The sequence below is a fragment of the Frankliniella occidentalis genome, unplaced genomic scaffold (genome assembly GCF_000697945.3).
Source record: "Frankliniella occidentalis isolate FOCC.00 unplaced genomic scaffold, Focc_3.1 Scaffold314, whole genome shotgun sequence".
Classification (NCBI taxonomy): domain Eukaryota; kingdom Metazoa; phylum Arthropoda; class Insecta; order Thysanoptera; family Thripidae; genus Frankliniella; species Frankliniella occidentalis.
The window spans coordinates 78,144-89,404 of record NW_026267439.1 but is presented as its reverse complement, the minus strand read 5'-3'; the positions used below and the strand labels follow the sequence as shown (position 1 = coordinate 89,404).

At 55.5% G+C, this 11,261-nt stretch overlaps 2 protein-coding genes across 4 annotated transcripts in view; both read right to left on the bottom strand.

Annotated features, from left to right (window-relative positions):
• Positions 1 to 3,562: 3,562 nt before the first annotated feature.
• LOC113215176 (uncharacterized) lies at positions 3,563 to 9,057 on the bottom strand. 3 transcript variants are annotated; one of them, XM_026434780.2, is made up of 3 exons: positions 8,769 to 9,057; positions 3,945 to 5,088; positions 3,563 to 3,857 (listed from the first exon to the last, which is right to left on the bottom strand). In XM_026434780.2, exons 2-3 carry the CDS (start codon positions 5,083 to 5,085, stop codon positions 3,673 to 3,675), a joined length of 1,326 nt encoding a protein of 441 aa, XP_026290565.1. In that variant the 5' UTR covers positions 5,086 to 5,088; positions 8,769 to 9,057; the 3' UTR covers positions 3,563 to 3,672. The 3 variants fall into 3 exon arrangements, with proteins under 3 accessions (XP_026290565.1, XP_026290563.1, XP_026290562.1); XM_026434778.2 differs by having other exon boundaries at positions 3,563 to 5,088; XM_026434777.2 differs by lacking the exons at positions 3,563 to 3,857; positions 3,945 to 5,088 and adding an exon at positions 5,780 to 7,787.
• A 319-nt stretch (positions 9,058 to 9,376) lies between these two features.
• LOC113215177 (uncharacterized) overlaps positions 9,377 to 11,261 on the bottom strand; it is an 8,359-nt gene continuing 6,474 nt past the window's right edge. Inside the window, exon 2 of the mRNA XM_052273922.1 lies at positions 9,377 to 10,841. Within this exon, the coding sequence (XP_052129882.1) occupies positions 9,420 to 10,838 (1,419 nt within the window). The 5' untranslated portion in view covers positions 10,839 to 10,841 and the 3' untranslated portion in view covers positions 9,377 to 9,419. The remainder of the gene's footprint in view (positions 10,842 to 11,261) is intronic.

Here is an 11,261-nt window from a genome sequence, read left to right as displayed (position 1 = left end):
AGTGACCAGATTGGCTGGAAATCGAGAAAAGTGGCCATCAATGGACAGTGGCCACATTAGGGCACCTTACCCTTCATCAGCTAGAGCGGTGGAACTAGAGCTAGCCACAACATCATACAAACTGCCCCTGCTCATTCAGTTTTATTCCTGCACGTTTCAAGGTAGTATGGGCCATAAAGGGCGTGACCACCAAACGTTTAACGTGCATATTAGTGAATGACAATGATTGTAAGCAGATGAGACTGAGAAAACCATGAGGAATTATTCAAAACTTTAATCTATAAAGCTGGTCATTAAGTCACAAAGAAAACATACAAAACGAACATTTATAATCCACATTAGTAAAGCATCAATCGTTTTCAAGACATCTTATTGTCAATAAAGGAAATAGCAAACTTTTCAAAATAAAAATATTAATAACACAGTTGCAGGCAGTTCGACAAATTATACACTACAGCAGAATATTCAAGGAATTTGAATCCACAGGCTGTCAGTGGCGTGCAGTGAGCACCTGTCCGCGGAGTCATGAGAGAAAAAGCCCAGGTGCGTTTCACCCTCTGGTTGAGTACGGTCGCACAGAATCTTGTGGCAGTCCAAAACGCACGCCTCCTCGCAGGACTCGTGACCACAGTAGACTGTCGAGGGCTTCACCACCTTCAAGTGCAGCGCGGGGTTCTCCGACATGACGGTCCTCACCATGTCCTCGTGCAGCCAGGCGTGCGCGCACACCCCCTCGGACAGGTGCACGTCGACCTGCTGCAAGGCGGGTGCCGTCGTGGGGGTGATGCCCATCAGCACGTACTCCCCCCCGGCGCCTACCTGCAGGTGCCGCAGGGTCTTCAGCCTGGGCAAAACGCAGAGCAGCAAGGCCATCTGGGGGAAGTGCTCCTCAAGCATCATCTCCTCACCGTCATCGACGTGGTCATTCGTGATGGACAGCTTCTCCACGGGGGCTCCCGATGCGGCCAGGGCAAGGACGAGGTTTGCGCCGACGTCCGATGGGCGGGTGATCGCGGGCGTGTACTCCAGACTCACGTCGCGCAGGTGCTTGGCGAGGGTGAGGAGCTTCTTAGCCCTGGCGGAATCTGGCAGGTGCTCTCTTTCGGTTCTTATGTAGAGGTTCAAGACCCGGAGCGACGTGGAGGCTGCCACCACGGCCTCCTCCAGTCCAGGGAGACAGCAGCACCCCAGCTCCCTGAGGTTCGGCATGGTGGCCAGCAGGGGCGCCGTGGCGGTCAGGGTCATGCTGAGCGGACAGGGTCCGAGCTCGACACTCTCGAGGGTGGCGGCGTGCCTGGCCAGGATGAAGTTGACGTAGGGCTCCGAATCCGGGACCAGCACGCAATCGAAGCGCTTCAAGGACGGCGTCACTGCGGTGCTGTGCAGGACCGCGTCGGTTGTGGCCCGCAGGATAAACTCCAGGAGAGGGTGCGTCGCCAGCTCAACCCTTTGCAGGCCAGGCGTTGAGGCTATCGTCGCCAGCAGCTCGGAGACGTTCTCGTCCGTGCCGAAAATGACGTCGACGCACTCGAGCCGGCCGAGCGCCTCCTGCCTGCAGACGACCGCGGCGGCGTGAACGCAGCCGGTGACCGGCCCCACGATGAGCTTGAGCTCCCTCACGGCGCACCTGGTGGCGGCGTAGGCCATGTGGCACCTCTTCACCTGCGGGAGCAGCACGTACATCGTGGCGAGGCAGGGCGCGAGGCGCAGCACCGGACACACCAGGCGGTCGCCGGGCACCAGGACTCGGTGCTAGGTCTGTAAAGTTAGTGCCGCCCGTCCGGCCGTCCGTCCGGCCGTGAGCCGTTTCGTTAAAAAGTGTTGGTTAGACATCTAAATCGGGTATATTATGACGTGTCAGGTCATACACTATCGATTTGGTTAAATTAAAATGTCTGTACGACCTTTTGTTCTCGAGAAACAAGCGTTTGAATGCATGAAGAAAGTGAGGTTAGCCGAGGCCGCCGTGGATGTGCATTCAGAAAAAGGCTTGTTTCTCGAGAACCAAACGTCGTACAAACATTTTAATTTAACCAAATCGATAGTGCTTGAGTTCATACGTCATAAAATACCCGATTTAGATGTCTAACAAACACTTTTTAACGAAACGGCTCACGGCCGGACGGACGGCCGGACGGGCGGCACTAACTTTACAGACCTCCACACGCCCGGGAGCACGGCCAGCGCCCCCAGCCGCTTGCTCACGAGGCGGCAGGTCAAGAGGTCCTGCATGTCCACGAGCTGCAACACCATCACCAGGACGTTGTCTGACAGCGCGTCCATCATAGCTGCTCTGCGACAACAGAAAAGGGAGGAACTGCGGTGAGAAACGCCTTGGAGGGTGGAATGAGGCGCTCTGAGGCCACTGTTTTTGTGCCACCGCAGTAAACTAACTCGTCGATTGGCAATTAACTCTGTACAATCAGGCCATTTACGCTGTCCGTCGACACCTCCTAGAATTGTGGCAACCATAAGATTGTACATATTGTCAAACTCAAAGTACCGTCCATAAAAATGTAGCGCTTGTTCAGCATGGAAATGAACACTAATGTGATTAGATAAAGATTTCATGACATAGTACTTCTTTCAAGGGAAAATTAGGTGGTATTGTCAAATTAGGAAATAATGGTAGGCTGGTTAATAACTAATGAGATCAAGTACGAGACTCAATGAAAGTTTGGTGAGATTCCGTAATCAACCATATATGGCTACATTTACCCTCATGAGGGTGAGGCAACAAAATTAGGAAGCCATCAATTCCCCAAATGCAAGGCCACATAAGAAATAAATGGCCATCTTTTTGGAAATAAGTAAATGTGATACGGAATGTCTCATTCAGTGAACGAAAGAAACTAGGGTCAGTTTGGCAGTTGGTGTCAACTCAAATTGTTTTACTGCAGGTCCTCTGCATAGTCAACGGGCCTACCTTTCTTCCACAGTGACGGAGAATCCTGAAGTTGACGACCCGTGATGACCTTTCCGAAAGGTGTAGATAGAGGTAAAGAGGTCACCCTAACCTAAACCACAGTGGTAGGCTGCGAACGGTTGACGGTGGCTAAATGCAACACCAACAGTGCAGGAATAAAGATGAGCGAGGATCAGCCGGTCCGACAGATAACTGCGCTCCAGCCGGCCGCTGTGGTTGTTTGTTTCCTTATCGATTCTTAAGACGACAGAGCCTTCAACTTTGCACAGCACAGCACCAATCAGGCATCAGGCTGGTCTGTGATCAGACGATCAGACGGTGGCGAAGAGGGGGGGGGGGAGGGAGGGGGGCACAACCGCAGCGCCATCCATCGGCTGCCCAGGGAATAGCCGGAAAAGCATTGCATCCCCCATCTGTCTCTCTCTCTCTCTCTCTCCCTCACACACAGAGAAAGACAGCCAAGGCAAGAGGGAAGGTTATGTGCGTGCGAGCAGGTGTAATGTTTCGAAGATATACTCGCCCCCCCCCCCATCGAAATAAAAGCTCTCAAGCGAGGAATGTCGTAAACTATGGGATGTATGGACACGGTGCAAATGTTTCTCTGGGAGAGACAAGAAAATAAATTGTGAGGAAAAATTAAAAAATGTAATTTACAACTTTATTATCATTACCAAACAGAAACTTGCGGCAACAACCAGAGAGTGACGCAAATGAAAAATTTAACGAACATACAAACATTAAATGTATCAGAGAGGCAAATAGATCCAGCGCTCGCACGAGTCTGGAAGGTGGTCCTCGGGACATTCGGCCAGAGGGTCGTGGGAAAAAACGCAAGGGATGAACCAATAACGTTCGTTCTTCATTTCGTCGTGGCAGTCCAGCTCACATGCCTGGCAACGCTCGTCATCATTGCAGGCCACTTTCATGGGATCTAAAATGAGATGGAGAGAGGGATTCACCGACAGAACAGTTTTGACCGTGTCCCCGTGGATCCAAGCGTGAGCGCATATCCCCTTACCCAACCACACCTCAACTCTCTGCAAGGACGGTGCTACGTCAGGGTTGATGGCCAGCAGAAGCGCGTCTGGTTTACTTTCATTCTCATCTAACTTCAGACGCCGCAGCGCGGACAGCGACGGCAGCGCGCTAACCACCGGCTGAAGCAGGGGGAAGTTTTCTACGAGATCAAGAGTGTAGTTACTGATGCGCAGAGTCTCCACGCGGGACCTTCCGGACGAGGCCAGAGCAGAGACGAGTTCAGCGCCGACGTCGGCGAGGCTACGCACCGCGGGCTCGTACTCCAGCTTCACTTCGCGCAGCTGTTCGGCGCGCCGGAGGAGCTTGGCCACCCCCGCGACGGCCGGCCGGTAGAGGCTGTCGGTGTGGACGGTGAGGTCCAGGACGCCGAGTGACTTGCAGGCCGTCAGGGCCTCCATCCCGGGCAGACAGCAGCATGTCAGCTTGGTGAGGTTCGTGACGGCGGCCAGCAGGGGCGCAGTCGAGGTGAAGGTCAAGCTAGGCGAGGAGTTCCGCAGGTCAACCTCCTCGAGGGTGGCGGCGTGCTCGGACAGGATGAACCTCACAAACGGCTCCGTCAACGGAAAGAGGTTGCACCGGAACTTCCTCAGAGACGACGTCACCACGGCGCTGCCCAGAACGGCGGCGGGCGTGGTTGGCAGTGGGTCGTTCTCCTCTCCGACACACACCACGCGAAGCTTCTCTAGGCGAGGGGTCGACGCCAGCGTGCCAAGCAGCATGGGGACATCGGGCGCCGTCTTCGTGTCGATTTGAATGAAAACGCGCCTAAGACGCCCCAGTGCTTCCTGCCGGCAGATGATGGCTGCTGCGTGCGAAGTGTGTGCGGTTCCATCCACATTAATCCACAACCTGGACGCGGCGCACCTGGTCGAGGCGTAGGCCGATTGGCGACACCCCGCAGCGGGGAGGTTGACATTCAACTTGTAGAGGCACGGCGCCAGTCGCAGCACCGGACACACGCAACGAGGTTCGGAGTAACAGATGACACGATCTCGCCACACAGCCGGGAGCAGGGTCACGGCGGCCAGCCTCCTGCACACGAGGCGGCAGGCCAAGACGTCCGCGTCGTCCTCCAGCTCATCGAGCACCATCAGCAACACGTCATCAGGTAGCGTCTCCATGCTCTGCAAAAGACACGCTCGGGGTCAGTGAAGGCAACACTGTGACGGCAGCGGCGCTCTAGTCAGTGGTCAGCAGTCAGGCAACCGCGGGCAACACACGATCAGCTGCAGGAACCGGGTATAAATAGAGTAGACGTCGTCGGTGCGTGCGGGCTTGCACACGCGCAGGTCCCATCCAAGTGAGCAGTAGTGCATTATAGAATCGACGTCGACATCGTTTCAGCGTCGATTCGATATTGCATTTCTCACTGGGCATGGCACCGCACCGACGGCCGGGGAGAAAGGTACGCAAGCCCGCATGCACCCACGTATTTTCTACGACACTGCTATGTATTCTGCACAGTCGACACTCGCCCACCTTCGTAGATCGGCGATGAGCAGAGCTGAGAGGCGCGGACGTCAGAGCCGAGGAACACGGAGCCGACAGGTCCTACAGCGCAAGCACTGCACTGTAACTGTACGTACTCGCAAGCTCGTCCAAGTCGCAAGCCTCGGCTGGCACCTCTCGCTCGACTGACCTGACCTGACAAAGTGCAGTGACTCGGCTCCTCGGCTCGGGCTCGGCAGGCTCGGAAAGACCGACCGGACAAGGAGAGGGGGGGAGGGGGGGGGGCAAACGCCGCGCGCCCTTCCAAAGGGGAGGAACACAGGGGTCGCACTGCGCATAAGAGGCTGCTTAACGACCAGTTCTCGTTGCGTAGTATCCGGTTCGACAAGCTCGCCAACAGCGACCGCTCGCGAAAAATATCTGCTTCCCGTGTGTGTGTCTGAGACACGACCGGCAGAGAAACGGAGACGTGCGCTGTCTACGGGACATCGTGTCCTGGCTGGTGGTGTGGAGGAGTAATGAGAATGCAAGTGTTTCTGAGGAAGGCAGTCGGCCTTTAATTCCTTAAACGACATCGGAGAAAATTAATACAAGAACCAGAACTTGCCAAAAGAAAACAAAACAATTAAGCTGCAAACGGAAAAACAGATACATCATCGTTTAGTACACATTTTAGTAGAGGCAAATGGATCCAGAGCTCGTCGTCCTCAGAACATTCGTTTCAAGGGTCGTCAGAAAAACGCCAAGCAACCGAAACCAATCCCCCTCACAGTCAGTTCACCCTAGAAGTCCAATTGACATGCCTAGCAGAGCCTACCATCATCGTCGTCACCAACATCATAACATACTATTTTCATGGGATCTAGATTTACATGGAGTTAGGCGATTGACAGACAGGACGGTCTTCACGTCACGGTGTCGGCATAGAGCGGGGAGCGGCTTCTTTCTCGAACATTGCGAATGGCAACTGGCCGTCAGTAGTGTGGTCCAGTGAACACTTGGTCGCAGTGTCATGAGAGAACAACAAGAAGCAGGTTTCACCGTTGACTGCTATACGGTCCCTCAGCACGGTGTGGCAGCCCACGGAACAGGCTTCCGCGCAGGAGTTCTCGCCACAGTAAACGACCGTCGAGGCCTTGAACCTGATGTGCAGCGACGGGTTGGCCGGCACGGCGGTCTTCACCGCGTCCCCGTGGCACCAGGCGTGGGCGCAGACCCCGTCGGAGAGGGAGACGTCGACTTGCTCCAGGGCAGGCGCCGTGGTGGGGGTGATGGCCAGCAGCAGGAAGTCGGCCTGCGCGTCCACCTGCAGGCGCCGCAGGGCCCCCAGCCTGGGCAGCGCGCTCATGAGCGGGTACATCTGGGGGAAGTGGCCGCCGCCGCAGCCCTTGTTCGTGATGGCGAGCTTCTCCAAGGGGGACCCCGACGACGCGAGGGCCAGGACGATGTCCGCGCCCACGTCCGCGGTACTGCTGATGGCAGGCGCGTACTCGAGACGGACATCGCGCAGGTGCTTCGAGCGCAGGAGCAGCTTTGCGGCCTCCGCGGCATGAGGTCTGTTTTCAATCTCGGTCCTTATCGTGAGGTGCAAAACCTCGAGCAACTCGCAAGCTGCCACGGCACTCAGTCCGGGGAGGTTGCAGCACTCTAGTACCTTGAGGTTCGGCATGGCGGCCAGCAGGGACGCCGTGGTGGTCGAGGTCATGCTGTGGGCGCCGCCCTTCAAGACGACTCTTTCGAGGGTGGGGGCGTGCCCAGCAAGGATCTTGCTCGCGTAGGGCGTCAACCCCGGCAAAAGGTCGGATCGGAAGGCCCCCAGCGACGATGTGAGCACGGGAGTGCTCAGAACGGGTGCGGCTGTGATTGGCGGCGTCCAGTCCGCCAGGGCCAGGTTCTGCACGATGACTCTAAGGGATTTCAAGCGAGATGTCGACGCCAGCGTGCCCCACAGGGTGGGGACTTCGATTGCCCTCGGTATATGAATCCCAATGTGAATGCTTTCGAGCCGACCGAGCATCTCCTGCCTGCAGATCATCGCTGCGGCGTCCGAGGCTCCCGTAGCTCCTTTCCCTCCAACTTTTAACCGCAATTTCGCAACGGCACATCTGGTCGAGGCATACGCCCACTGGTAACGCTTCTCTGCGGAGAGCCTTACATACAACAACCTGAGGCGTGGCGCCAGACGCAGCACCAAAGAAACCAATGCGGGACTGTAGGCAGCAGATCCTCGGTGCAGGTTTTGGTGTCGCCACACGTCCGGCAGCATGGCAAGGCGCCCGAGCCGCTTGCACACGAGGCGGCAGGTGAACAGGTCCCGCACTTCCACGTGCTGCAACACCAGGACCAGAACGTTGTCCGGGAGCTGGTCCATGCTCTGCCATAAGGACACACACAAAAAAGAGGCACTACAGTCAGCGCGCGAGAGATAAGTGCATGGGGTAACGTTTTGAGCACTTGCATTGGGGATCGTCCAGAAAGTACGTCAGATTTTCTCAAGATTCATTCCGTAATGACGAGAGGTCAGCGCCTGCGAGACTCGTGGTAGGCCACCCCGCAGTACACGCATGCACTGCAAGCAATATGTTGCCTACCACCAGGCGCTACGACAGCTTGACACGGCTGAACTTCGCAGTTCCCGAACGGCGAGTGACGGACGTATGCTTTCTATATGACCCCATTGCAGATAGAAGTGTTTCTTTCGAACTGAATCTATGACATTAGCATTGCCCTCAGAATACATGCACAACCTTTAAAAGTATTATTTTTTCCCTTTTATGTGTCAATAAAGGTTGTTGCTAGTGCAACTAGACACAAAAAATAAAGTAATTACCCGAAAATTGCTTATTAAAAAGAAACTTGTACTTGTTACTAAAGGAAGCGAGGGGGATTTATGTGTGGTCATATCGCATTTATCCGCGCATTCATCACCCTGAAAAATATAGCACTGGATTGGCATGTAAATGAACAATAATATAAAATGATTTGAAAGCATACATTTCTTAAAGGAAAAGTAAGAAGTAGTTACTGTGTTGGGGTTGGGAAACAATTAAAAAGATTCATAGTAGCTGAATAAAACATTTGAGATCATACACCAGCTACATGATAAAGTTTAGTTAGACTCAGTGGACGACAAATTTGATTGCCTTGTCAATGACAACATCTGACTGAGGTGACAAAGAGGGAAAGTCTTAACAATCCAAAATGAGAGGCCACATAGAGAAAAGTAATGAGGTCATCTTTTCCGAGGAAGCAAATGCTACATGGTACGATACCTCAGCCAGTGAGCAAAATATGACAAGGGTCAGCTTGGCAGTTGGTGTCAACACTACTTGTTTTGTACAATCGACTGGCCTACCTTTGTTCCACAGTGACGGAGTCTTCTGAAGTTGTTGACCCGTGATGACTTTTATCCACGGTGTAAAGTAGTCGCCCTAACCTCAGCCGCCGCGCTCTGGCGATGGGCTGCGAACGCGTGTGACGTGGCCGAATGCAACACCACGGCAGCGCAGAAAGTGCGAGGAAGTGCAACTATTGCAAGCCGCCGGCCACGGTATGGCGTCTGTTTAAGACACATTGACTTTGCCTAGATCAAAAGTGGACGGGCCCGGTTAGCGACAGATGCTACAGATGGAGGAGACGAGACTGGCAGAAGACGAGTACGCGAGTGGCACGACAGCAGCGCCATCCAGCGGCAGTCCATGGAAAAGTAATGCACCCCCCCCCCTCTTTCTCGTGCTCATACACACACATACTCACACGACCGACGGAGCAAGTGAAGTGTGCGCGTGCGTATGTCCTCTCTACCGGGGCTCTCTACGATACGCCCCACCCCCATCCCCCTAGAAATAAATAACATCAGTCCGGCGATAAAATGTCGTGAGCCGAACGTGTAAGGTATGCGGAATACAAGTGTTTCTGGGTACGGCGAGGAAAGAGATTGTATGGAAGAAATTGACCTCTTATTTCACAGTATAACTATTACAACAACAAAACTGTACATGACATTTCAGAAAGGCAGATGGATCCAGAGTTCGGACGAGTCGCCAATGTGGTCCTCCGGACACTCGTCCAAAGGATCATGAGAGTAAACGGAAGGGAAGGACCAAGTACGACCGGCACGATCGACCCTCAGTTCGGCGTGGCAGTCTAGTTCGCATGCTTGGCAACGCTCGTCGTCTTTACAGACCCGTTCCAATACATCTAAAATTAGATGGAGAGAGGGATTCACCGACAGAACAGCCTTGACCGTGTCCCCGTGGATCCAGGCGTGACCGCAGCCGTCGAACACCCACACCTCAACTCTCTGCAGCGCCGGCGCCAGGTCGGGCCGGATGGCCAGCAGAAACGCGTCTCGTTGCGCTCCGTCGATCTCTAAACTCAAACATCGCAGCGCCGACAGCGACGGCAGCGCGCTGACCAACAGCTGAGGCAGGGGACAATCTCCGACATAGTCAGTATCATGGCGATAGTTATTGATGCGCAGAGTCTCCACGCGGGACCTTCCGGACGAGGCCAGAGCAGAGACGAGTTCCGCGCCGAAGTCGGCGAGGCTACGCACCGCGGGCGCGTACTCCAGGCTCACTTCGCGCAGCTGTTCGGCGCGCCGGAGGAGCTTGGCCACCCCCGCGACGGCCGGCTGGTTGAGACTCTCGGCGTGGACGGTGATCTCCAGGACCTCAAGTGACTTGCAGGCCGTCAGGGCCTCCATCCCGGGCAAACAGCAGCATGTCAGCTTGGTGAGGTTCGTCACGGCGGCCAGCAGGGGGGCAGCTGAAGTGCACGTCAAGCTGGACGCGGATCCCCCCAGGTCCACCTCCTCGAGGGTGGCGGCGTGCTGGGACAGGATGGACTTCACGAATCGCTCCGTCAACGGGACAAGGTTGCAATCGAATTCCCTTAGTGACGGCGTGACCACGAGGCCGCCCAGGATGGGAGCGGTCGTGCTTGTCCCTTCGGCTTCGGGGTTCAGATAAACGAAGAGCTTCTTTAAGTTAATTGTCGACGCCAACGTACCCAACAGCACAGTGACATCTGTCACCACCGTCGCTCTGATTTCAATGTCAACATCAATGAGCCGCCCGAGCGCTTCGTGCCTGCTGATGATCGCTGCAGCGTACACGGCCTGCCCGGCTCCGTCCACACGAAGCCGCAAGCTTTTCGCGGCGCACCTGGTCGTGGCGTAGGCCCACTGGCGGCACCCCTTTTCGGGGAGCTGGGCGTCTATGCTGTCGATGCAGGGCACCAGGCGCATCACAGGGCACACGCAGCGAGGGTCGGTGGACCCAAAATAAAAGTCCCGCCACACGGCCGGGTGCAGGGCCAGGGCGGCCAGCCTCTTGCACACGAGGCGGCAGGCCAGGATGTCTCTTGCATCCCCCAGCTCCTCCAGCACCATCAGCAACACTTCATCCGGAAGCATCTCCATGATCTGCAAAGACATGGACGAGGTCAGCACGAGGAACAATGTGACGGCAGCGGCGCCATTGTCAGAGGTCAGCCAGTCGGGTAACGCACGATCAGCTGTGTAAACCGGGTGTAAACAGAGGAGACATACGTGGACGTGAAACGTCAGAACTGAGGAACGTGGAGGGACGAGAGGTCCGGGATGTCCTGCCGTTCTCAGAGAGTCTCTGACTGCTCGCAGCGAATCGAAATGTCTCAGCACTGCACTGTGCGCCTTGGGCTGCTGGCACCTGTGGCTCGACTGATCTGATCTGACAGCGCAGCGCAGTCGTTGGCTCAACTGGGGTGGGGACCGGGTTGTTTGTAACAGCCCGACTGGCGAGGTTCGCGTATCGGGGATTTCCGACGCCGACGCCAAGGCCCGGTGCCATCTCCTCCCCCCCCC